At 37.2% G+C, this 26,088-nt stretch overlaps 4 protein-coding genes and 1 non-coding gene across 6 annotated transcripts; 2 read left to right on the top strand and 3 right to left on the bottom strand.

Annotated features, from left to right (window-relative positions):
- Nucleotides 1-956: 956 nt before the first annotated feature.
- LOC142172113 (uncharacterized) lies at nt 957-1,676 on the bottom strand. Its single transcript, XM_075235889.1, has 2 exons — nt 1,523-1,676; nt 957-1,414 (listed from the first exon to the last, which is right to left on the bottom strand). The coding sequence occupies exons 1-2, from the start codon at nt 1,674-1,676 to the stop codon at nt 957-959; spliced, it is 612 nt and encodes a 203-aa protein (XP_075091990.1).
- A 1,168-nt stretch (nt 1,677-2,844) lies between these two features.
- Nucleotides 2,845-2,951, top strand: LOC142172242 (small nucleolar RNA R71). The gene has a single exon (XR_012701616.1). It is a non-coding gene; the product is annotated as a small nucleolar RNA R71 (small nucleolar RNA).
- A 6,266-nt stretch (nt 2,952-9,217) lies between these two features.
- Nucleotides 9,218-11,055, bottom strand: LOC107771115 (berberine bridge enzyme-like 8). The gene has a single exon (XM_016590440.2). The coding sequence runs from the start codon at nt 10,993-10,995 to the stop codon at nt 9,394-9,396; it is 1,602 nt and encodes a 533-aa protein (XP_016445926.1). The 5' UTR covers nt 10,996-11,055; the 3' UTR covers nt 9,218-9,393.
- Nucleotides 11,056-14,934: 3,879 nt separating this feature from the next.
- On the top strand, nt 14,935-21,933 carry LOC107771116 (DEAD-box ATP-dependent RNA helicase 16). Of its 2 annotated transcripts, none has more exons than XM_016590441.2 (15): nt 14,935-15,286; nt 15,358-15,519; nt 15,607-15,696; nt 15,812-15,940; nt 16,172-16,272; nt 16,463-16,577; nt 17,234-17,365; nt 17,891-17,956; nt 18,073-18,252; nt 18,420-18,515; nt 18,936-19,073; nt 19,721-19,803; nt 20,580-20,617; nt 20,696-20,910; nt 21,747-21,933. In XM_016590441.2, exons 1-15 carry the CDS (start codon nt 15,137-15,139, stop codon nt 21,834-21,836), a joined length of 1,785 nt encoding a protein of 594 aa, XP_016445927.1. In that variant the 5' UTR covers nt 14,935-15,136; the 3' UTR covers nt 21,837-21,933. The 2 variants fall into 2 exon arrangements, with proteins under 2 accessions (XP_016445927.1, XP_016445928.1); XM_016590442.2 differs by having other exon boundaries at nt 15,148-15,286; nt 15,362-15,519.
- Nucleotides 21,934-22,116: 183 nt separating this feature from the next.
- Nucleotides 22,117-25,040, bottom strand: LOC107771118 (tetrahydroberberine oxidase-like). The gene is made up of 4 exons (XM_075235888.1): nt 25,020-25,040; nt 24,894-24,951; nt 24,026-24,372; nt 22,117-23,740 (listed from the first exon to the last, which is right to left on the bottom strand). The coding sequence occupies exons 1-4, from the start codon at nt 25,038-25,040 to the stop codon at nt 22,235-22,237; spliced, it is 1,932 nt and encodes a 643-aa protein (XP_075091989.1). The 3' UTR covers nt 22,117-22,234.
- Nucleotides 25,041-26,088: the final 1,048 nt, after the last annotated feature.

The following is a 26,088-nucleotide window of genomic DNA, read 5'->3' as shown; positions in this document are numbered from 1 at the left end:
ATACCTTCTTATACCATAAAATGGCACTTCTCCCAGTTCAGCACAAAATTTGTCTCCACACACCTTTTTAGCACTCTCCTTAAATTGGGAAGACCGTCTTCGAATGAATCCCCCACCACTGAGAAATCATTCGTAAAGACTTCCATAATATCTTCAACCATATCAGTGAAAATGGCTAACATACACCTCTGAAATGTAGCTGATGCATTGCATAGGCCAAACGGCATTCTCCGAAAGGCGAAGATGCCATACAGAGAAGTAAAGGATGTTTTCTCTCTATATTCAAGGGCTATTGAGATCTGATTGTACCCCGAATATCCATCCAAAAAGCAAAAGTGAGACCGCCCAGCCAACTTATCCAACATTTGGTCAATGAATGGAAAGGGGAAATGGTCTTTCCGTTTGGCTGTGTTCAGTTTTCTATAATCCATGCAAATTCGCCAACACGTTACCGTACGAGTCGAGATCAACTCATTATTCTCATTTTGCATGACCATCATTCCACCCTTCTTTGGTATACACTGAACTGGGTTGACCCAGTTACTGTCAGAGATGGGAAAGATTATACCCGCATCTAACCACTTGATCACTTCTTTCTTCACCACTTCTTTCATGTTCGGGTTCGGCCTTCTTTGATGTTCTCTGGAAGGTTTGTGCCCCTCTTCCAAGAGAATCTTGTGCATACAAAAGGCCGGGCTGATACCCTTTATATCTACCATGGTTCAACCAATAGCAATCTTACATTCCTGTAACACATGTATGAGTTGTTCTACCTGCACAGCTAACAAAGCGGATGAGATAATAATAGGTAAAGTAGAGTTAGGCCCGAAGAAATCATACCTGAGGTGAGCTGGAAGCAGTTTCAGGTCCAACTGTGGTGGCTCCTCTATTGATGGCTTCGCAGGTGGTGTTGCCCATTCTTCTAAGTGTAATGGCTCGAACCGGGGTTCCCTTTTCTAGTACCCTTGACCTTCGAGATCCATGACCCACTCTGCCAACTCTTCACCATCCACATCTTCCAAATTCATCAAGCAAGCTTCTAACGGATCTCTGACGTTAAGGGTCTCATCCTCCTCTTGTATTATTACATCCACCGCCTCCACTAGTGAACAATTTGCAAATTCGCTGGGCCTCCTTATAGATTGCTGAACATTGAATATTATTTCCTCATTATTCAACCTCATTTTTAACTCTCCAGTCTCACAGTCGATTAATGCTCTCCTAGTGGTTAAGAACGGCCTCCCCAAAATTATTGGTATTTCTTCGTCAACTTGACAGTTAAGAATAACGAAGTCGGCAGGAAATACAAACTTCCCCACTTGAACGAGCACATCATCCAAAATTCCTGTCAGCCTTTTGACTGTGCGATCAACCAGTTGCAGCAACATTGAGGTCGGTCTAGCTCTGCCAATGCCTAATTTTGTGTAGATTGCCAAATTCAATAACTTGATACTCGCTCCCAAGTCACACAATGCTTTAGCAAAAGCATAACTTCAAATTGTTCATAGGATAGTAAAACTACCGGGATCAGATAATTTTTTAGCCATAGGTCTTGTCACTACCGCGCTGTAGGTTTGAGTTAGAGTTACAGTAGATAGGTCCTGGAAGTCAAATTTTCGAGACATCAAATCCTTCATCATTTTTGCATAGCCTGGCATTTCTCTCAAAGCATCCATCAGCGGAATATTCAATTGAATTTGTCTAAGCATTTCCATGAATTTCCTGTATTGATCATCTTTCTTTTGCTTTGCCAACCTTTGAGGGAATGGTGCAGGAGTTAGCTTCTGCCCACTGCTTGGTGTCTTTTCTTTATTAGGAGCCTTTTCCACCACCTGTTATGGGAGTTGTTCAAATTCCTTCTCCTTGTCTTTGTCTACTTGTGCCTGTTCAATTACAACTTCTATGAGCTTCGTTAACTCGTCGGTCTCTAATGTCACTGGAGTAATTGGCATTTCGTCTCTCCTAGATTGAGCAACTTCTTGCTCTCTGTCTAAATTCCTTCCATTCCTGAGACTTACTGCCATTAGTTGATTTGGGTTCTGCTCCTTTGGATTGATGTTTGTGTCTGCAGGTAACGTTTCTTGTGAGCGACTGTTCAAGGACATAGATAACTGGCCTAAGTGAGTTTCAATGCCTTTAATAGCCGAATCATGTGCGGCTAACTTTTCTTGCATCTTTCCATTTGTCCCAATGAGTTGTTGCAGCATGCCCTTGATTTCTATCATATTACTGTCCTGCTGTTGATGAGGCGATTGGTAAGCCAACTGTTGTTAGTGTTGCTGATTGTAGCCTTGCTGCCTTTGATAAGGCACAACTTGGCCTTGTGGTCGTGCTCCCCCTGGAATGGTATTATATTGTTGCTGGGTTGGTCTGTACTACTGATTTTGAGGTCCCCATTATTGTCCACCTTGCCTCTGACCCCCAAAATTATTGACGTAATTCATGTCTTCTCTGAAGCCCTGGTTATCATTCTCTCCACTCCACGAGCAAACATATGACTGATTTATGCAGGGAGTGCATAGGCCTCCATTTGTCGTATCAACAATGTGCACCGGTTTCGTACCCATCTCATCAATTTTCTTTGTCAACAAGCTCATCTGGGTCATGAGAGTGGCTATGTTTTCTGCATTTGTATTATTTGGGTCAAGAGCAACAGAATGTACTATTGGAGTGAGTGTTGTATCTCTCGTCATCCGGCCTGAATTTTGAGCCATCTTGTCAAGAAGAATCTTACACTATGTGAATGTTTCGCTCAAGAATACACCCCCAGCTGAAGCATCTACATTGGCCTTCAGACCGTCAGCCAAACCCATATAGAATCTTTGTCCAAGCATCTGATCTGGGATGCCATGGTGTGGACACTTCACCAGCATACCCTTAAACCTCTCCCAGGTTTCCTGCAAGGTTTCAGTCGGTTTCTGCCTGAATTACAATATCTCATCAATTTGTCTCGCAGTTTTATTGGGTGGATAAAACTTGTTTAAGAACTGCTTGACTAGTTCCTCCCAAGTAACAATGAAGTTTATTGGGAGCGAATTCAGCCAAGTTTGAGCCTCCCCAGTCACTGAGAATGGGAACAGTACTAATCTGATTGCTTCAGGAGTTACATTCGGTTGTCTTTGAGTGACACAAATTGATAGAAAGTTCTTCAGATGTTGTTGTGGGTCTTTGATGTACGACCCAGAGAACAACCCTTTATTTTGCAACAAGTGCAACATGTTGTTGGTAATCTGAAATGTCTCCGCTTGTATCGAAGGGACTACAATTGCAGTGGCCAGATTATCAGCAGTTGGTTGCGCCCAATCATATAGAGCAGCTTCCGGCACAAGAGGTATTACCACTCCGATGTTTGGGTCAACTCGATCATTTCTATTGTTCTCGTTGACGTTCTCGACGTCGTCCATTTCAATTTCGAAATGTTCGTCTTGTTTTAGCTATTTGCCCATCTTGTTAGCCCGATCCAATTCCCTGAATGCTTTCTTGGATCTAAGAGTCCTTCAAAAAGTTCACCAGTTCTCAAGGAGCTTCTAGGCATGCACTTGAGTCACAGAAGAGTTCAAACGTGAGAATTTCAATGGAAATATTTTTAACACCACAGAAAATTGATCTAAACTAAAAATCCTAGCAATTCTTCCAAGTTGTAATAAATAACATCGTTAGTTCCCCGGCAACGACGCCAAAAATTTGATCACGCCCAACTATGCCTTATAAAAAGAACTAAGCGATCGCTGCAAAAATAATCCGGTTCAAGAGTCCGGAGTCGAATCCAACAGGGAACTAACCTATTTGCTACAACTTTTAGTATCACTAATGATAAGCTCAGACAATTTTCAAAGTTCAAGATTTTATTTGATGATTAACAGAAATTATTTAACTAAGGAAAATGACAATAAAAACAATCAATAAGCAAGAATGAAGTTGAATTCAAGGGTAAAAGAATCTAGGGTTTTTTATTTCTCCAATTGTCGGATTAATTCATGACACGTTAGCTATAATCTCGACGTAGCACTCTATAAAGATGATGAGTTCTTGCTTACCGTACTTACCTCTCGATCAATTACAATAATTTACTAGAAGCATTCTCTCTAAATACTCTAGTTGACAATTTGTACAACTCATAAATATCACACCAAAGCTTCGTTATCTCTAATCTCACTTTTAAATTCAAGTAATTAATCTCTTAACTTACTCGAAAGTGACGTTGTTCAACAATAATCTAATCAAGTATTCTTTCTCAAGCAACACTAGACAACTAGACATGATTAATCAAGGTCCCTTTCAATTAATCACAAGAAACACATAGTTGAACAATTATAGAGTAAAAACGGCTCAATTATATCAAAACGTAATCAACACTTCATCCAACAATTAGTTCCATCAACCCTAGATGACGGGTTTAGCTACTCATACTACTATGCAAGATTACAATATAAAAAGTCATAACCAACAATGGAATTAAGAAGAAGAAGAAGATGAAAAACTTATAGGAGAATTCTCCGTCTTGCTCCTTTTGTGTTCTTGCCTCCAAAATGCTTCTAAAAATAGAGATACCCTCTTTTTGGGCGAGCTGGGCTTCATATAGGTCAAGGTTAGTCACCTCTCAAATTACAAAATTGGCCTTGGATGATTTTTTCTCGGAAGCACGTGCGCGATCGCACATCACCCGCGCACTTTGGCCAGTTTCTGCCTGACATGCGCTGCCAGTGCGCGGCCGCGCATAGACCGCGCACCTGGAGGATTTTTTGCAGCATTTTCTCTCTCTTCTTTTTAAGCGCACTAATCTCCAATTGAGCTTCAATGCTCCATATTAGCTCCAAAACACTCTTTAACGTCCTCATAGCCCGAAATTGCTCCTGCAAAGCATAAAGTTCTTAATTAGAGAAATTTGTTATCATTTAATATTCAAATATCAATAAAGTGTAGCTAAGTTAGAGTGCAAATAGTAGCTAAACTATATAATTATAGGCTACTATCAATACGCATCCTCATACCAGACGTTTTCTTCAATCCGGTCCACGCCCGCATCTCTCTCATTGTCACCGGCTTCCGGTGTAGCAGGATCATAACCACAAGCGACCCGAGCTTCTCGCGCCTTAACACGAGCATCTTCGAAGACGGCTTCTGAAACGGTGCCCGCCCTCATTAGATCTCTAAATATATCCAGCTGGGCCTCGGTATGAATCTACACCTTGTACAAATCTTGAGGAATATCAGGAAAATCAAAAGTACGAGAAGAGGACGGTCGAGCCAGTAGTTGGGCCTTCTCGGCCTCAAGAGGGATGACTCGATCACAAAGGCTAGAAGCCTCTTTCTCTAACTCTTCAATCTGTTCATCAAGACGTTCTTCTTTGAGCCTGGATGTCTCTAAAGCACTCTCTCGCTCGGAAAGAAGAATACGGATCACGATCTCCAAAGCCTCCGCCTTTCTCATATCCCCCGACCGAGCCAACTCTGCCTTCTCGGCAACCTTGCCACTCAAAGCATCTGCTCTGAATTGACATTCCTCAAGTTCAGCGCGTAATCTCGACTTCCTGTTCTTTTATTTTTGTTCTGCTTAAGACTTATGTGTTTGATATTGACGATTAAATACAGAAGAGAATGAACACTAGGACTTACGAATAGATTTTCTACTTAAGAAGCTTGAAGTCGTTTATGTTAGAACCTTGACAAAACAACAACAACAACAACAACATCCCAGTAAAATTCCACTAATGGGGTCTGGGGAGGGTAGTGTGTACGCAGACCTTACCCCTACCCCGACGGGGTAGAGAGACTGTTTCCGAAAGACCCTCGGCTCAAAAAGAAACAAAAATACAAAAGGACAAAAAGGAGACAATATTAGTATCACAACAACAATCATATGATAAATAGAAACACCATGAAATCCAGAAGAAGGATGCAAAGCAAAGGGAGACAATATTAGTAAATATTAGTATCACCACGACAATTATAAGAACAATAGAAACACCATGAAATCTAGAAGAAAGATGCAAAGAAAAAGTGATAGCTAGTAAATAAGACATGCATTGAAAAGCGAAATAGTAATCTACAACATTGCCACTAGCTATCTCAGATAAAAACCCTACATGACTAGTCCCACAATGGTACGAAGTAATGCACGACTCAACTACCTCCTAACCTATAACCCTAATACTCGACTTCCACATCTTCCTATCTAGTGTCATGTCCTCGGAAATCTGGAGTCTCGCCATATCCTGCCTGATCACCTCTCCCCAATACTTCTTACGCCGCCCTCTACCTCTTCTGGTGCCCTCCACAACCAGCTGCTCACACCTCCGTACCGGAGCATCTAGAACCTTGACAAAAGAAGTTAGTAAATTCCCTATGTTAAATCTGTTTGTTTCGTGTCTTTAGAAGTCTATGGTTTATAATCCATGTTAACAGAATGTTAGAATTTATTTGTAACAATCTGTTGTTTCAAGGTCTTGATTAGAACTTGTATTTTCTTTTTACACATCAAGAATGCCTTCATACTTTCAAACCTATTATAAAAAAATGTTTTGCTTTGCTGTTAGAATATTAATTACTTGACTACATTACTTGTTCTCTTTTAAAACGGGGTATTTGTATGACTGCTTTTCTATTCGCTCATTTGAAGAATTAGAAATATTACTTTAGGTTTGAAAAAAAAAAATAGACATCATGCCTATAGGATCAATGACACTACCAAATCCGAAATGACCTTGTACTTTAGTATGTTAGTTTGAATATCTCTTTATATGAAGTGGAAATAGTACTTAGTTCCTTTCCATTTGTAAAGTTTTAAAGATGTGGTCTTCCCTGTTTGTGATCATCGACAGTGGGTGCATCTTGGTAGGAGACGGAGTTGTAGATTTGTTTTCAATACATTTGATGCCCATGCTTATTTAAGAATTAATGATGAAGCTTGTTAGCATGTATTTAATGGTAAATTGAATAACAGTAAGTATTACTTCATTCTGTTTAAGAATCAGATTTCTCTTCATTTTCCTCTTCTCTTTCTTTTGCATGACATACCCGAGCCGAAGAGTCCCAAGTTGAGACTCAATGTCGCTGCCGCATAGAGTCCACACGCCGTTACTTTTTCCCCACTCTTATTATCATTTGACAGCAAACATACAGAAGGAAGATGGCTCCGAACCATTTTACTATATTTTCATTTATTCTTGTACTATCCCCTATTGTGACTAACATGTTTATTTTCAGTTGTATGTTGAACCTAGGCATGCTTCCTGCTAATTGAGTTTCACTAGGCCATCTATCTCTAGTTAACAATCATTTTTAATTTATAAGCTAAAATCAGAACCCATGTCCGTTACTTTGTCTGCTAAGTGGGATTTTTTTCAAGTTTAATGTCTGATAAGTTTTGGAATCTTTTGTAAGCTTGAAGGACCGAAGTCGGCACCACTTTTAAAATACGAAAACTATTTTCTATAGTTTCCTTTGTTATTTCAAGAATTCAAATTGACTTTGATTTTCTCCACTTTAGATAGTTTTAAGAGTTAAAGTGACTTTAAGTCTTGATCCCTCTCTAAGTCAAAGAGCTATTTTTAATACAAAAAAAGGCCAATCAGATTTTCTTGGATTACTTAAGCAGATGGGGTGGCAGAAAGATTTTGCTACCGCCTAAAGGTGTTTAACTCTTAAAGTAACATTTTTTACACTAAGTTGAGCTATTACTCCTAACTTTTAATTCTTCACATCAAGCTACTTGTTGCTTTCGAAATAAAATAAGTTTTACTTTAAATTACTACAATCAATTTAGGTGTCCTAATTCATCTTAGAAATAATTAGGTGGCGACTCTTTAACTTTAATCAAACACGGAATCGCCTATATGTTATACCTTACTTTAACCAGTTTAAAATAGGGTATAACATCGAGTTGTTAAATTGATTGTACTTATTGATTTATTTATATTGATACGGTGGGATCGGGTTGCGCGCCGCAACAGGTGAAATAAGGGTGGATTGATATGGTGAAATAAGGGAGAATGCATATTGATATGGTGTGATCGGGTTGCCCGCCGTAACACATGAAATAAGGATGAATTATGATATTGACTCTGATTATATGGTGGGATCGTGTTGCGCGTCATAACATATATTTACTTGTTATTATTGACATTTATATGGTGGCATAAGGGAGGATAGTGTTGTACAGTGGGATCGAGTTACGCGCAGTAACAATTTATGTGTTTTCTATTCGCAGTACTTTCATACGAAACTCTAAGGATTGGTATATCTGGTATTTACTGGTTTTCTTTGAGGATTGAGCTATTTTCATGAGTTAACTGCCTTATTTTGTTTCCGTATTTTCCTTTCCTATCATTATTTTATACTGCATACATGTTATACTGTAGGTGACCGCCTTAGCCTCGTCACTAATTCGTTGAGGTTAGGCTCGGCACTTACAAAGTACATGGGGTCGGTTGTGCTCATACTATACTCTGGACTTATACAGATTTTGGAGTCGGTCCCAGCGGCGGTCAGTAAATTGCTTGGGTTGACTATCAGTACGGAGACTTGAGGTACAACTGCTCGGCGCTCGCAGCCCTCAAGTCTCCTTCTGCTTTATTTTAGCTGTGTATTTTCATTCAGACATCTTTACTTTCATTCAGACCTTTATCTGTATTATTCTAGTAGTTCGTGCACTCGTGACACCAGATTCGGGGTTGTATTAGATATTTCAGTTGTTATGATTTTTCGCATTTTACTTCAGATTTATTTCAGTTTATTTATTATTATTTAATCTGAACTATTAAAATGGATAAACTATTTTAACGTTGGCTTGCCTAGCAAGTAAAATATTAGGCGTCATAACGATCTTGGTACCTCGATTGCTGACAATGACGTACGTCCTCATTATATTAGGTTCTGACCCAGCTCGATTGTTGACAATGACGTACGTCCTCATTATATTAGGTTCTGACCCAGCTCTTGGTACTCAACTCCAGAATGTCAACATATATATCCCTGGTCTTTATTTCACGCTTAGCTTGAGAATCAATTCTTGATCTCTTCTTCTCTAATCCTCTTCGACCACGCAGTCGAGAATTATACGGTCCATTAATTAACCAAAATGATGAAACAAATAATATTATTGTTTTTGTTTCACGTATAATTTTGAAGATCCGATCGAATCACTAACAAAAACTCAAGATTAGAGTTAATTAATTAATAAAGCTGAATTATTTATTCTTGATAGGTAATCGAATCATATTGAATAATTTTCAACCCTTATAAATATATTATTCATTATCTTCACAAACGGATCACTAAGTGTGAATATTACATTTTAAGAATCAATCAACAATTATAATTCACAATTAAAAATCAAATAAAACGACCTATTAAATAATAATAATAATAATCCATATTTCCCCCCTATAATATCTACTTCCTCCAAGTTGGGTAAACTGGGATGCCTTGTTCATTCCTGAAGAAATTATCAGGATCAACCTTTGTCTTGATCTTCACCAACCTGTTGAAATTTCCCTTAAAATACTTGATCCCATACACTTGCCCTTCCAAATAACTCAACTTTCCATTGTGCGTAACACCCAAATCAATATCCCTATAATTAAAAAATGCTGCCCTTGGGTATTTTGACACAAAAGGAGTCATATAATCGTAAAGGACTCTTGTCAAGTTGAGATAATGGTCTGCAGCCTCAACTCCACCTTCATTCCAATTCGTTGAATATTGAATCTTGGCTATATTCCCAGCTCTATGTGGAAATGGCTTAGCCGAAGGTGAGATTTCACTCATCTTTCCACCATATGGATTAAATGTCAAACTTGTTGGCGTTTGTAATTCTATCATTTTCTTGAATATGTACTCCAACCCTTCCTTTGACATTGGTTTTTTCAAGTAATCAGATTTCCTTTTCAAATATGTAACTGATGGAGGTTGCCTACGTAGCAAAGCGTCAATTGGGGCAATAGGAAAACTTGTATAGTAAAGAACAGATTCTACCCAAGACATCTCAGTAATGTCCTTTTGTTGTAACCCTAATTCTGGAAAATTTTCGTTCATAAATGAGACAAGTTGCTTCGAGTCACCAAGAAATAATGTAAAAAAAGACACCCTTATAGTTTTTTCTGTAGGACGTGTAGTGCTATTTACTACATCGATAATCATTCTCATGAACATGTCATCGTCCCACTTGTCTGCACGACGTTGCCATAGGTAAGCAAGTTCGAGAGCATTTTGGTCATAAAATCTTGGGACTCGAAAAACTGTCACCTTTAGTGGGACTCGAACCAACTTTATTTTATACGACAAGAGAACTCCATAACTAGCTCCTCCACCCCCTGTAACAGCCCAAAATAAGTCCTCTCCCATCGATTTTCGGTCGAGGATTCGGCCTTGAACATCGATTAATTTAGCATCAACGATGTTATCAACAGTAAGGCCGTATTTCCTCATCATGTTACCGTACCCACCTCCACTGATGTGGCCGCCGACGCCGACGGTGGGACAAACTCCAGCGGGGAAGCCATGAACGTTGCTTTTTTCAGCAATTCTATAGTAAACTTCGCCAAGAGTTGCACCCACTTCAACCCAAGCAGATTCATCGTCAATGTTAACGTTAATAGATCGGAAATTGAACATGTCAAGGATGAAAAAGGGAACATCGGAGATATAAGATAGACCCTCATAATCATGTCCACCACTCCGGATTTTCATCTGTAAACCTTGTGCTTTAGCACATACAATCGCTGCTTGAATGTGGGATTCATGCAATGCAGTGAGTATGAATAGAGGTTTCGTTGTTGTGGACTCGTTAAACCTTAGGTTTCTTATGTAAGCTTGTAAAACGGTTGGAAATGAAGAGTTGTTGGGAGAATATACTAGTGAGGAGATTGGATAAGAAGGGTTTGAATTGGTTTTGAGACATTCAAGAAAAGTTTGATTTCCCTGGGAAGGACTAATTGAAGTTGCAAGAAGAAGAAGAATAACAAGGGACGAGCAGAATAGTGGAATTTTCGTCATTGGAATTTCCTTTCTTTTTTTTGGTGGACTGGTTGGATGAATTTGATGTGATAAAAATGATTTGCTATGTGGTATTTTATAGGCAAACGTTAGGCTAATAAGTCAATGAAACAGGTATAAAAAAAAGTTAGACAGATATAATATGTTAGATCAAATTTGCTACCATTTTGACCAAAGAAAATTCAAAGTAAGATTGAAGAATCGTATTATTTTTGTCTTTGACATTCTTGTAGATACATCGTTTACTTTCTCATCATCATCTTCCGTGACGAAGTCAGAAAATTCAATAAGAGTGTTCAAATTTTGAACACCCTTTGCTAGTAAGCTATGCAAGAGTGTTCAAAGTCTATTTTTAATCAATAACAAACAATATTTTACCTTATACGTAGTATAACTTTTCAGCGAACGATGGTCATTTGATCGCCTTTGGGCCAACATAGCTTCGCCCCTGCTCATCTTTCTAATGTTCGATTGTGTTATTAATTATATTGCTGACCTTGGACACGTTTCTATACTACTACTGTATAAGATAGAGTATTGTAAGAAAAAGTCAAAATGGTGCAATGGGAATCAGGTGACAGCACGATCACGTCATGACGAAGCTCAATAGTCAATTTTCTAGTTTATTTTAATTCTCAACGTAAAATTTAGTTATTTATCTGGGAAATATTAGTGTATATCTCGACTGTACTTATACACAAATGCCAACTTGCTGATATTATAACGTATCGTGCACAAACGCTTCCACATTTGATCCGTGTCCCACTTTCTTGTCAACTTATCTTAAGATTATCTTATATATTAGTGAAAATTCAATTATTTAAATGTGCAAAAATGGTCTTATTATTCGATTAAAAAATTTCTCGACTCAACTTTATGATCTCATATAGTACTTTTTAGTGTAAGCTTTCTGAAGGCTTATTCTAACAATCATACTTATAATTTTTAGCAAAGAATTACGACATTCTGTAGTCACATTTGCTCAAAAACCGAAATATGGTTTCCCTAGAGAAGCCGATGTTCGCTTTAAGATTTCTAAAAATTAATAACACCAAAGTTTGGCTAAGATTAATAAGAAAAAATGTAACATGGTGAAAGAAGAAGATTTCATGGCGTAAAGATGAATGGCTTATGAAATGACACAAGGATATATTAACCTCAACCAAATAGCACCAGTACATATCCTTTATACGTCAAAGGAGAAAAAAAAACTTGTCCTATGAAAAGTTGGATCGATTTTAGAAGTAGTCTACTTAATTATGGTCGAAGTTTTACCCCTATTGAGTATTGACGGCACGATCTATTAAAGTTTTGTGGTGGATGGCGTATTTTGTTGACCTCCAACTCAAATTCAGACTTAGATTTTGATGTTATCACTTGCGTATTTAGAACTTGAAACTAATGGCGCGTTTGACTATAGATTTTTTTAAAATAAACTTGAATTTTATTTGGCAAACACATGTTTGGTCATAGATTTTACCTACATTTTGGCCAAATCCTAAATCTCAAAACCAGCTTTTGGGCCAAAATATTATTATTATATTTTTAAAAATTGCCCCCAACTTTTGTATTTTATAAAAGAGCCCACCATTTATTATTTTGTAACGATGTTGATTCGTCTTCTCGGTCATCTAATAGTGTATCATGTAGTTCATTATAAAAATGATAAATTTGCATCAAATTTATTTATGTTCAGGACTATGGTTTGCGATAATACAATAAATGTTATTGATAATGATACTATTGGGTATTTGTGATAGTTTTTAGAACTTGTGAGTATAAGTCATGTTTCATATTTTTTTAAATCAAACTTCACCCAAAATAGATGTCCAAACACATTTTCATTTTCAAACCAAACTTCACCAAAATTAGATTTTTTTGAATAAATTTAAAAATTTATGTTTAAACGCTAGCTAAGATAGAAGATATAATGACTAGTCAAAGTACAACAAGCCATGCACGCTCGCTCCACAAGCTCTTTAATTTGTTACCGCCATCCTCTTACTGCAAAGCGCAAATCAAAGGTTGAAGTCATCCGGAGGCACTTCCACATCTTCATACGCAGAGTTGCGGGAAGTAAAACTCGGTCATCTTAAGGGTGTGTTAGGTACGAAAGAATTTTTTTTCCCCTGATTTTCTCATGTTTGGTTAGCTTAAATGTTTTAAAAAATATTTTTACTCATTAACTCATTTTTCTCTAAATGTTTTCCCTATCAAAAGAAAGGAAATCATTTTTCAAAACTCCTTTTCGACATTCCTCACACTATTCCTCATCCTCACCAACCTCCACCCACCTCATCCATCCCCACCCCCAAACCACCCCTACCCCACCTACCCCAACCTCGCCCACTACCCACCCTAAATAGAAGTATTATTAAGAGTATTTTCTTTTCATTTGTAAATAAAGTATTTTTTTTATTACAATAAAATGAGTATATTTTTTTTATGATGTAGAAAAAAATATTTTCTTTCATTTCAACAAAACGAATACCTTTTTTTTCATGATGTCGAAAAGGCATTTTCTTTTATTTCAACAAAACGAGTCATTTAAACAAACTAAGTATTTTCTTTTTCTGAAATAGAAAAAGTATTTTTTCCAACAAAATGAGTATTTTCTTTTCATGATGTAGAAACGTATTTTTTTCTTTCATTTCAACAAACTAAGTATTTTGATGTAGAAAAAATATTTTAACAAAATAAGTACTTTATTTTTCATGATGTAGAAAAAATATTTTCTTTCATTTCAACAAATCGAGTACTTTCTTTTCATGATGTAGAAAAAATATTTTCTTTCATTTCAACAAACTAAATTTTTTCTTTTCTTGACGCACACAAAATATATTCTTTTATTTTTAACAAAACGAGTACTTTCTTTTTATGATGTAGAAAAAATATTTTCTTTCATTTCAACAAACTGAGTATTGTCTTTTCATGATGTACAAATAGCATTTTCTTTCATTCAACAAAATGAGTAATTTCTTTTTATGTTGCAGAAAGAATACTTTCTTTTTAACAAAAATAAGTAGTATTTTTTTAGTTATCAAGCTCAATTTTCAACATTGTTCTTGTGTGAAAAAGTAAAGTAGTTCATTAGTTTCTTTGATTTTGTGTAAATTTTAAAAAGAATAATTAAATTCTTGAAGAAAATAGAGTCCTAGAAGGGAGGAGGAGAGGGGGGGGGGAGGAGGAGTACCGGAAATATGAGAATTTTGAGGAATGTGAGTTGAAGAGAGTAGCATAAAAAATTATTTTATACACTCTAACCAAACACTATAAAATATTTTTCGAATTTTTTTTTCCATTCACCAACCAAACAAGGAAAAATGAGTGATAAAAATCACTAATTTTCTATGAAAATATTTTCTAGGAAAACATTTCCCGTAGAAAACAATTTCCTTCATGCCAAACACATCCTAAATAATTAATTTTATAACATTATCTTTCTCATTAGAATTCATGATGGACGGATTTGTGTTATGCCGTTATACATTTATGATTCCTTTAGTCATGTACTAAAAGTGATTCAATTTTATATATTTAGAGGACTGTTAATGTCTAGGGTGATATATCACGGACCAAAATAGACCTACCTACTAACTTAAGGAACTATTCTTTTTACTAATATTTATTTTGAATTAGTCTAGTAGGGTTTGGTTGCAAAGTTGATTGAAATTTATTTGAAAAATTAAACTAAATAGCCGCTACCCAATCGCTTATACTAAAAATAGCCCATGAATGTATAATTCATATATAATATGTGTATAATTATATTTAATCGGTAAATAAATATCGGTCCGAGAAAGTAAATAGTGTATCCGGCCAACTATGATTCCATCTTTTTGCAATTTAGTTAGAAGCCCAAATAGCCAGTTTTGATATAGAAGCCCACATCAGTAGGTCTTTATCGCCCAGCCCTAAATCTTTCCTCCCTTTTTCCTTGCAAAAACGAGTTCAATGTATTCAGACCAAACCAAAATTCGACGTGTGCGCAAAAACAAGTTCAGAATCTTCAGCCAGTTAACTCCCAAAGCTAAAACCCAACCAAAACCCTCGCCTCTTTCCACCATCGTGCCAGCCGAATTCCTCAACCCTCCATTTACCTTCTCCTCTGTTTCCACCTTCACCAAAGTTATCAGAAAATATGAACAAAGTAGAAGAAAGAGCAGAGGAGGAAGAAGAGGAGCAGAGCTTCGAGGAATTAGGAGTTGATCCTCGTCTTATCCGTGCCTTAACCAAGAAATCTATCCTAAAACCTACCCCTATTCAGCGTGTTGCTATTCCCCTTATCCTCGTAAGTTTATTACTCCTATAATGCTAACATTTTCTCACAATTTTACTGATTTCATTAGCTCTTTTTCTTAGGAAGGCAAAGATGTGGTTGCCCGAGCTAAGACTGGCTCCGGAAAGACCTTTGCTTATCTCCTTCCTTTACTTCAGAAGCTCTTTACTACTCAGTCACCTTCAAACATGAATCTTGCACCCACTGCTTTAATTCTTGTACCCACTAGGGAACTGTGCCAACAGGTGAAATATTTTTCTGCTTTTATTTTGGGATTTTTCGGTTTTTTTTTGAAGTTTGTGTGTATGTTTTATTTGTGTTTATTGGTTCAGGTTTGTTCAGAGGCCAATTCGTTGATTGAATTATGTAGAGTGCAATTGAGGCTTGTCCAATTGACTAGTTCCATGTCTGTTTCTGAATTGGTTGGTTCTTTTACTCACTATTGATTTGCTGATTATTACTATTAGTTTCTGATCTTTTTATGTATACGTGATAAAATGGTGTGGAGATGGTAAATTTATGAACTTTTTGTTTCAGAGAACTACATTGGCGGGGCCTCCTGAAATTGTTGTATCTACTCCTGCTTGTATACAGACATGCTTGAAGAATGGAATTATTCAAGCAAAAGCTGTTCAGGATTCTCTCTCCATTCTCATTCTCGATGAGGTGGGTTAGTTTACATAATAAACTTTGTTCCTTGGAACTTCCTCTAGTTGCAAAAGGACTTTTTACTGTTGTTATGAGATAGCATTTAATGAGTTGCATTGCTCAAAATCTCAAAAATTCCACTGTAAAGGTTGGACAGTAATAATGCGATAAATCTTTTTAAGTGTAACCACACATTGTCTGTATTTGTTTGAAATGACATGAGGTTAATAATTATGTTTTCTGTATCAGGCAGACCTTCTTTTGTCATACGGATATGAAGATGATCTGAAAGCTCTTACATCTCACGTACCAAGACGTTGCCAGTGCCTTTTGATGTCTGCAACCTCAAGGTATGCTCGCCTTACTCCATCATATATGTTAAAAGCAAATTCTTGCATTCCTTAAATGCTGCATATATTGATTTTATCCATCACAAAGTTCTTGACTTCTTTTGTCTCCTTCACTTTTACCATCTCACTTCCCATTTTCCTCCGTCTCAAGGTTTCGGTATGAACTTTTTTAATCATGTTAACTTTGCAGTTCTGACGTTGAAAAGCTGAAAAAGCTTATTTTACACAATCCCTACATCTTAACTTTGCCTGAAGTCGGTGACACAAAGGATGACATTATACCAAAAAATGTTCAGCAATTTTATGTAAGTATACGACTTCAATAGTTCTATTAACTGACCTAGTGTTCTGTCCTTTGTTCAGCATTTTTACATTAAGAATTTTGATGGGAGAGATTTTGAAGGTGCAAATGAATTATGTACCGTTGAGGAGTAGCCTCTTATCCCTTATTTCCTTTTGGTGCACACATGAGATCCCTGTATGTATAGAAGACTCTGGCTTTTGTAGAAAATCATTTCTTTTTGTAAGGTTTTCCATTTACTGATTTCGTAATCTGTCCTTTCTTCAACAGTTTACATTAAGAATTTTGGTGCCTTTAATTGTTATTTATCATCTGATAGATATGTTTAAATTCGGTACTGTGATCCTCATACTTTTGGCTTCTGTAATACTGACTAAGAAGCCGCAGCTTCTGTTGTAATGCGTGGATTTAGGATACATCTACAATGGTAAATTATCATACATGTTCAATCATCACACATTTTTCAGCCACTTGTGGTGGATAAGTGCCACATTTTGACACTAATTTCCAGTAGGCAGTGGCACTGTCTACAGGACTTTATTGTGTTCTAGACATCTCATTAAAACAAATACACCTCAACAACTGTGTGTTTTTTGTTATTGTAATGTTGTTTTCTTTTATAGCTTTATTGTCTCTGACAAACTTTTACTGTTTGTTCAGATTTCTTGTGCTGCTCGTGATAAGCTTGTCCATATCCTTGCCCTCTTGAAGCTAGAGTTGGTTCAGAAAAAAGTGCTGATATTTACAAATTCAATTGACATGAGTTTTAGACTCAAACTATTCTTTGAGCAGGTATATTCATGTACAAGGTGCCACTAATTATCGTAGGACATGTGATCAATATATAAATGCTTTACTAAGTAAAATATCACTTTTATCTTCTTGTACCTCTTTTAGAAAGCACCAAAACTTCTTTATTGCTTGAAACTTATTTTCTTCTCTATTATTATTATATTAACATTTTTCCAAAACACCTCTCTTTAGGAATTATGAAGTTAGTTCTATTATACCTCCCAGTCTGTGGATGGTGCACCACAGAGAGGGGAATTCTTTTCGTTAGTTTGTGCTCAGTCATACACTCATAGTTGAAAGTTTTAGGGAGTCGTGGATGCGCTGGGTATGCAAAAGTGTAGCTTTTGCTTGCACAAAACCCAATAGGCCTCTATTTTAACTATTTCCTATAAGGCTACATCTTACGACCTGTAATCTTCTGCTTGTATGTTATTAACTTATTGGTCTATGTTTCAGATGCTATACTTACTGCTGGCCTGAGGTGTTCCTGATAGTATTTTTAACATCGGTGTTTATTTTTGGCAGTTTGGGATCAAGTCTGCAGTATTAAATGCGGAGCTGCCTCAGAGTTCTCGTCTACACATCCTTGAGGTCTGTCATATGAGTATCAAATGCCAAGAAATGCACACCCTTTGTATGTTTTTTTTATTGTTCACTCCTTCTCTCTGAAGTCTAATGTTGCATCTAATTTTCTTCTTTTATATCAGGAATTCAATGCTGGGCTGTTTGATTACTTGATTGCGACTGATGAAAGTCAATCAGATGGAAAGGAACAGGTCGATGATCAAAATGGCAGTGAGCGGAAGAAATCGAAAAAACACCGAAAACATAAATTGGATGCAGAGTTTGGCGTGGTTAGAGGGATAGACTTCAAAAATGTGTATACTGTAAGTTTGTTGTGTTCTTTGTGGAATCTTGTCCTCTTTTTGGCAGCTGATGTTCTTTTTCTTTTATCTTTCCCCTTGAGCCATTTAGTGATAGAGGATATACTCCCAGTATCTGCTCTTTCATAGACCTAATACTCCACATTCTCTCTATGGCTTATTTTGAACAGGTGATAAATTTTGAGATGCCTCAAACAGCTGCAGGCTATGTACATCGAATTGGACGTACTGGAAGAGCATATAATACTGGAGCATCTGTCTCTCTTGTGAGTACCTTGAAGGCATTGCTGAGATTATTGATGTGCAATTGTGATTTCTAACCTTGAAGGCATTGCTGAGATTATTGATGTGCAATTGTGATTTCTAGCATATAATCTAGTTGACAACTTCTCAATATCAGATTATAGATTATGTGTTTAAATGTTGTTTAGTTTTAAGTGTTAAACTGCTGATTTATATATAATTTAGCTCTTGGCATTAACAAATAAGCCGAAGTTCTTATTTTGTACTATCGTTGAATTTACTTTTCATTGGAGGGAGCCATGAGTTTGTAGAATTAATGATCTATTTTCGTACATTTTCTCTAACATTACTTATTCTTCTTTTCCTACGAATTCTCATATGAGGAATACAGTAGAGAACTATATGTTTTCTACCTTAGCAACCATATCTTTATTCTGCTACAGGTTTCTGCTGAAGAGACAGAAATATTTGAAGAGATTAAATCTTTACTTGGGGAAAATGATGATAAGGTGTCACAGTTTATTGCCCCATTCCCGTTGCTGAGTAAGAACGCAGTGGAGTCTTTGCGTTACCGAGCCGAGGTAAAAGTTTCATCAATTATACTTGTATTAGAAGACGGTTCAGTAGTCATTGTGTGATAAGTATCAATTGGGAGCCTTGCAAAGTTAGGAGAGTGTCACCTAGTCCCAGTTGCAGTGAGCTTCGTGGAACTGAGGTTATCAAGAGGGGAGTGTCTTACGAGATATATGTGGCTTCCTGCTTTAGTTATCTTGAGTACGCTTTTGGGAAAAGAAACAAACAAATATTGTGATGTTTCATTCAGTTTTAGAACTGCTTAACTAGTGAAGTTTATTAGTTAAAAGCATAAATGATTTGGAGTTATTGTCTTGGCGTCCTTTAGATAAATGCAGCCCAGATGCTCCAAGCTGTAAGTCAATAGATTATTAGTAAGTCCATATTTTGTCAACTTCTTGATGCACAAGCATGCAAAAACTACACAGAAGATCCATGCAAGTAAAACTAGCTCGCATGACTACTGAAAGCTTTTAGGAAGTTGGTTATTGCTGCAGTTCCCTCATCCTTCCCACATCGCCAGGACAATAGGAAGTTAAGAAAAGAACATTCAAAAGTTAGAAAGGAGTATATACTTCGAATTCTATACTGGTGCAGTCCTGCCGGTATCCTTGTTTCAAAAGTCTAGATAGCTTGACTGGCATCTTTTATGTAGGATGTTGCAAGGAGTGTCACAAAAATTGCTGTAAGAGAATCACGGGCTCAGGATCTGAGGAATGAAATTCTTAATTCTGAAAAGTAAGCTACTCTTTTTTCCATTTTCTCCTCAGAATAGCTTATTTTCCTTTGCTTTTTGGTCACAGATATTCTTGCTTATTGGGGTTATTCTAACTAGTACTGAAAATATGGCCCTGATTCTTTTATTTAATTGCCATGTTTTTCTGTCCAAGAATAATTGTCATGTTTCCGTCCAAAATAGGTGTTACTCTCCTACTCATCCCATTCTTTTTTGATAAGGACCTCCTTATCCCATTCTTCATCACCTTAAGATGTTCTAAAACGTGATGAAATCTGATTGTACTGATTAAGACATCACTTGAATTGATGTTCTTCCAGTTAAAAAAGGGATGGTTTGATGCTACAAAAGGTTACGTGACTCTTGATTGTATGATGCCTATCTGCTGAAAATTTTGTCAGATTTCTTTGCCAGGAATTTCAAGATTTGAATACTCCTACTTTATCAAATGAACCTGAATGGCTTATACTTTATCAACAGGTTTCAATGACTCATAATATGTAGAAGCTGCAGTAAAATATACTTGCGGGAAGAAGTTAAAATATTTGTCATCTGGTATTTGGCTGTATAGGCCCCTACTAGACTTGTTATAGTGTGAGGATTAAAGGGTGCTAGAAAATAGTTGTTTGTTTGTTTGTTATTATTCTTCACCTACATTGTTAGGAGGCACTTCCCAAGTCTCTTCTTACTGTTGTATGATTTCTCCTTCATTATATTTTACTGTGCTTGACTTGAAATCTTGATTGACTTAAGTGTTTTTTCCACTGGTCTTAATCAGGTTGAAGGCGCATTTTCAAGATAATCCAAAAGACTTAGGTAATTAAGCTGTAGTTTGTGGAATATACTGTGAGTGAACACAATCATAGGACTCATTATATTCAAATGTTGTGGCAGATCTCTTGAAGCATGATAAGATGTTAAGTAAGAAGGCTCCTGCCCCGCACCTACGTGATGTACCTGACTACCTAGTGGATCCAACAACACAGGAAGCTAGCAAGATTGTGAAGCTTGCCAGAGCTGCAATGGGCAATACTAATGCATCTCGTGGCAAAGGATCAAAGGGAAGGTTCAAAAAAAGCAGAGACCCTCTTAAAACATTTTCAGCTGAGGTATACCTTCCCAACCTTTACTTGCACTAGCTGCAAGTGTTGCTGATTTTACATTCATGTCTTATCTGTGTACCACTAGAAATTTAGCTTAACATTTGGTCATCGTACTTCTGCCATTATTGTAGTCATCAAACTATGGTCTTAAGATGGTGTAAACAATCATACTGATTGTAGATAGGTAAAAAACCCGTACATATTCTGATGTTTCAGTTCCTGATAGTTTCATTCATGTTTCTAGAAATAGGAATAGTTGTAGTCACAAACTAAAGATTCTACTGACCGTGTCTTGTCAACACGATGATATAGTCTAATGGGTTCCTTGCTATGTCAAGGAACGTAAAACTTGTGGAATGCAGATAATCTGTCATGTATCTTGATACTCTGTCCGAGTTATCAACGAAGTTTATTTCTTTCTTACTAATAATAATTATAAAATAACTTTAAGAGTGTTTTGGCAAAGTTATGTTTATTCATACAGATATGACCAGAGATTTACTTGGATCTTCTTCATCCTTTTGCTGCGTTTTCTAGTTACTTGTATTTATTATGTTTCTCATGATAAAAAATTAAGAAAAAAATAAATAGATCTAATCACGATATCAGGTTTCTGAAGGAAATGATTGTATAATCTCTTACTTTATAAAAAAGAAGAATTTTGCTTCTACATAATTTCTGTTATTTTAGTTTTGGTATCCTTGACTTGAGAACCAACATTTGCTACGAAGATGTGGACTTGTACATCGGCTTTATTATGGGGATGTTGGCCGGCGTTTCATTTGCTATTTTATGAAAATCTGTTGAGGTTTTTAATAGAAAAAATGTCTCTTTGATTGCAGGCACCGAAGCGAGCAGGAAAAGGTGGGATGAAGAGAAAGGCAAAAGATGCTGATAATGGCCACAAATACAAAAAGAAACACTCTTCTTAAGTTTTTTAGTATAGGGAATTTTGTAGTTTATTAGTATAATAATTGAACGAATTATTAATCAATTTTTTATTGAATGCTTTCTCTGAGATACTATCAACTCTCCACCTACTTTTGGTGCTTGCTCTCCCTCTGGCCTTGCCTCTCCATGTTCTCGCCATTCAAGATTAATAATTTCAAATCACATGTACGTACAAGTTCACAAATTTCAATATGAAGAACATTTAATAGAAAGTATATTACTTGAAAAAATAATTTATAAATCAGAAAACATCTTACACCATTTTCCTGGATACATCATGCCTCTATTTATTTTTCACTAGTAGTACACATGCATAAGAGAACAGTATCAAAAGCCTTATTTTATAGAAAACTGGCGATGGCTTAGCAGACTGCATAAATTAAATTACCATGAGAGGAGGAATACTTTGTTCATTCCTAAAGAAATTTGTTGGATCAACTTTAGTCTTCCCTTGTACCAATCTATCAAAGTTGTTCTTGAAGTATTTCTCTCCCCAGATTTTTGCTTGTGCATAGCTTGTGTTTCCTTTGTTGTTCACTCCCAAGTCAAGATCTCTGTAGTTGAAATAAGCAGCTCTGGGAGATTTTGAAACATGCTTAGCCATGTATCTATAAAGCTTCTGAATCCAAGCTATATGCTTTTTAGAACTTCCCTTTTTATCCCAAATCACCTCATAATGGATTGAGAATATATTTCCAGCTCTATGTGGGAAAGGGGTTTCAGATTCTGACAAGTCATTCAACTTTCCTCCGTAAGGACTGAATTGCATTTGTGTTGAGTTTTCATCTACTTGGTTGAATAGTTTCCATATACCTTTGAGACCATTTATTGAAATAGGATGCCCGACATAGTCTGATTTTCGTTTCAAGTATCCCTTTCTATTTGTGATATTTCTGTTTAGTAACACGTCAAGTGATGTGCCCCTTGGGAAACCAAAAAAATAGAGTATAGATTCTATCCAACTCATCTCAATGCAATCTTCTTTTGCCAACCCTAGTTCGGGGAAGCTCTTTTGCATTTCGTGGAGGAGTTCATCGACTCCTCCAACGAACATGGTAGTGAAAGAGGCGTGGACAGTCCTTTGCCCACGCCAAAATGGAGATTCACTCCTCCTCAGGAAGAGTCTGAGGAGGAGATTGTCATCAACTTTGTCCGCGATATGTTGCCATTTGTAGACAAGTTGAGTTGCATTTTGTTCTAACGTTCGTGTCACGTTGAAGACCGTCACCTTTTCTGGAATATCAAGTAATTTCACCTTCCATGAAATAATGAGGCCAAAGCTAGTCCCTCCACCTCCTCTAATAGCCCAAAAGAGATCTTCCCCCTTTGTTTTTTTATCCAATATTCTTCCATTGGCATCGATTAGCTTAGCATCAATAATGTTGTCTGCAGCAGTACCAAATTTTCGAGACATCATTCCATAGCCTCCGCCACTAAAGTGTCCTCCAACACCAACAGTAGGGCAAACCCCGGCAACAAAGGCCAATGTTTTACTTTTCTCGGCGATTCTATAGTAAACTTCCCCTAAGGTCGCGCCAGCTTGAATCCAAGCAGTCTTGTTTTCGGTATCAATGGAGATTGATCTTAGGTTTCTAAGATCAATGATGACAAAAGGGGTTTCAGAAATGTAAGAAAGGCCCTCATAGTCATGTCCACCGCTTCGAATTCTAATTTGTAAGCCATGTTTCTTGGAGCAATGTATAGCTGCCTGGATTTGAGATTCGTCTAAAGGAGTGAAAATAATTGATGGTTTGAAGTCGGAGGTTATCCTTAGGTTACTTTCAAAAGAGTTCAAAATGGTGGAATATGATGGGTTTGGTATGAGAATGAAGTTAGAATATATGGGATATGGTGGTATATTAGTGGGGAGATGTGCATTGGTTGACTGCCATAAGCAGTAGGGAACTGAGTGTGTTGATAGTAGTGGTTAAAGGAAAGACTTCCTCCCATTGGTGATCCTTGATAGGGGTATGATAATGAAGGTTGAATTTTGGGTTGTGCGGGAGGTGCATAGGGTGTTTGAGACTGGAAATTAGCAGATGTGGGAGGAGGATGTGATGAGGTGTTTAGGAAACTTTGGGTCTGAAAGTACAGGCTGCTGGAAAGGCATTGTTGTTTGGTGGTAGCTAACTTGTGTGGGTGTTTGTCGACTAGGGTTCAATAAAGGTACTTGAGATAGAGGTGGAAATGGTGCAAATGTTCCACTAAGGCCAACATGAGATCTGGGGTTGGAAGGCAAGCTCACATGAGGATTCTGAGCTCTACTGAAAGAGAACCCAACAGTAAACCCATTTGATACAGGCGACACAAGCTCAGAAAACTCAAAAGGCCTATCATGAGGAGAATAGATCTCACCTTCGCTGAAAGTTGTGCTCTTGTCCCTTTCCGATCTGGTTCCTCCATGGACAACCTCGTTAATGACTTCTCGTAGCTCACTCAAAGCTTCATCTTGAGTTCTACAACTTTGTTCTTGAGTAGCTTCCAATAGATCTTGCCTAACCCCAAAGTTAGACACATCTGTAGAAATTTTCTAAAGCATATTCATCACTTCAGTCATCTCTATCACCATGGATTTCACAGTCCCAGAGACTGCTCTAATACCACTGTTGCAAAGGCAAAGCAAGGAAGAAAATGCAGAAAAAGGAAAATGAAGAACTAGGGAAAAATTGGAATAGATTGATTAAGCATAAGCTGCAAACAGCTGATTACAACGTATATGTATGCCTCTCCACTATTCACTACAAAACAAAACTCAATAACTAACTCTGACACGATTAATAGTGCTCACTAATTGAAATGTAAGAGACTAATGTGTATTAACTAAGACTTATTATAAAACCCCCCTAGGATTCAACTGTACTATTACTAAAAGTGTCTCCTACCCTCTTTTAACTAACATAACGGCTACGTACAACCTTAGTAGTTTGTAGTATCATCTTCCAAAACTGAGCTCCTTTCAACTCGCATCATAAGCTCCAACTATGCGCGAGGTTCAGAGAAGGGTTGGACCACAAGGGTCTGTTGTAACGTTGCCTTACCCTGCTTTTCTGCAAGAGCTTGGAGATTGTAATATGGTGCTATTTGTACATCATTCTCCTTTACAATTTTGAATTTAAGAAAATAACTTTTTAAAATCTCTTATGTGTAAAAGGCAGATCTCTTACGTGTAAAAGTAAATCTTCCATGTATAAAAGAAGAGATAACGTCATAAAACTAAAAACAAGTTTGTAAAGAGATAAAAAACTAATTGACCCTTGTAATATGATAGCAAATACCATACATTTGTTATTAATTATGTAACGACCCGACCGGCCATTTTGGGAGTTATAGTCCCGTTTTCCCCATTTTTGTATCCTTTATGCTCTTAAGCTATATTATGATATACCGGGTTAGTTGGTTTGGGTCCGGAGTGGTTTCGGAGTGGAATGAGACACTTAGTCTTTTATTTAGAACCTTAAGTTAGAAAAGTCAATTGGATGTTGACTTATGTGTAAACGATCTCGGATTTGAATTCTGATGGTTCCGTTAGCTCTGTTAGGTGATTTTGGACTTAGGAGTGCGTCCAGAATGTAATTTGGAGGTCCGTAGTAGAATTAGGCTTGAATTGGCGAAATTAGAAATTTGGCGATTTTTGGTCGGCAGTGAAAAATTTGATATCGGGGTCAGAATGGAATTTTGGAAGTTGGAGTAGGTTTGTAGTGTTATTTGTGACGTGTGTGCAAAATTTGAGGTCATTCGGACGTGGTTTGGTTGGTTTCGGCATCGGTTGCCGAATTTGGAAATTTAGAAGTTCTTAGGCTTGAATGTTGGATGTTGGTGTTTGGATGTTGTTTTGAGTGATTCGAAGGTTTCACTAAGTTTGTATGTTGATATATTACTTGTTGATATTTTTGGTTGAGGTCCCGAGGGCCTCGGGGTGATTTCGGATGGTTAACAGATTTCTAAAAGTTGGAAAATACAGCTGAAGCTGCTGCTTCTGCTATTTCTGCACCTGCGGAAGGAAGGATCGCAGGTGCGGGGCCGTTGGTGCGCATGTGGGTTCGCAGGTGTGGGCAATGCTGGGCTAGGTAGGATGCACAGGTGCGAGAAGGCTATCACATCTGCGAGCCCGCAGGTGCGAGACCTGGGGCGCAAATGTGGAAAGAAGGAAGAAGGCTGGCTTCGCAGATGCGGCGCACCACGCGCAGGTGCACAAGCGCAGGTACGATAGGTTTGCCACAGATGCGGAACCTG

Source organism: Nicotiana tabacum, chromosome 17 (genome assembly GCF_000715075.1).
Source record: "Nicotiana tabacum cultivar K326 chromosome 17, ASM71507v2, whole genome shotgun sequence".
NCBI classification, from domain to species: Eukaryota; Viridiplantae; Streptophyta; class Magnoliopsida; order Solanales; family Solanaceae; genus Nicotiana; species Nicotiana tabacum.
Note: the sequence above shows the minus strand (reverse complement) of the source record. Positions and strands in the feature narration are given on the sequence as shown.

What these genes read in the sequence shown, in the direction of transcription:
- LOC142172113 (XM_075235889.1), bottom strand. Translation starts at nt 1,676, where the DNA reads ATGGATGCTTTGAGAGAAATGCCAGGCTATGCAAAAATGATGAAGGAT. An exon ending in TAAAAAATTATCTGATCCCG is followed by an intron (nt 1,415 to 1,522) that starts GTAGTTTTACTA and finishes ACACAAAATTAG; the next exon opens with GCATTGGCAGAGCTAGACCG.
- LOC107771115 (XM_016590440.2), bottom strand. Translation starts at nt 10,995, where the DNA reads ATGACGAAAATTCCACTATTCTGCTCGTCCCTTGTTATTCTTCTTCTT.
- LOC107771116 (XM_016590441.2), top strand. Translation starts at nt 15,137, where the DNA reads ATGAACAAAGTAGAAGAAAGAGCAGAGGAGGAAGAAGAGGAGCAGAGC. An exon ending in CCATGTCTGTTTCTGAATTG is followed by an intron (nt 15,697 to 15,811) that starts GTTGGTTCTTTT and finishes TTTTTGTTTCAG; the next exon opens with AGAACTACATTGGCGGGGCC. An exon ending in GAAATTCTTAATTCTGAAAA is followed by an intron (nt 19,804 to 20,579) that starts GTAAGCTACTCT and finishes GGTCTTAATCAG; the next exon opens with GTTGAAGGCGCATTTTCAAG.
- LOC107771118 (XM_075235888.1), bottom strand. Translation starts at nt 25,040, where the DNA reads ATGGAAGATTTACTTTTACAC. An exon ending in TGGAAGATTTACTTTTACAC is followed by an intron (nt 24,952 to 25,019) that starts GTAAGAGATCTG and finishes AAAATTGTAAAG; the next exon opens with GAGAATGATGTACAAATAGC. An exon ending in AGCTCTTGCAGAAAAGCAGG is followed by an intron (nt 24,373 to 24,893) that starts GTAAGGCAACGT and finishes AAATTTCTACAG; the next exon opens with ATGTGTCTAACTTTGGGGTT.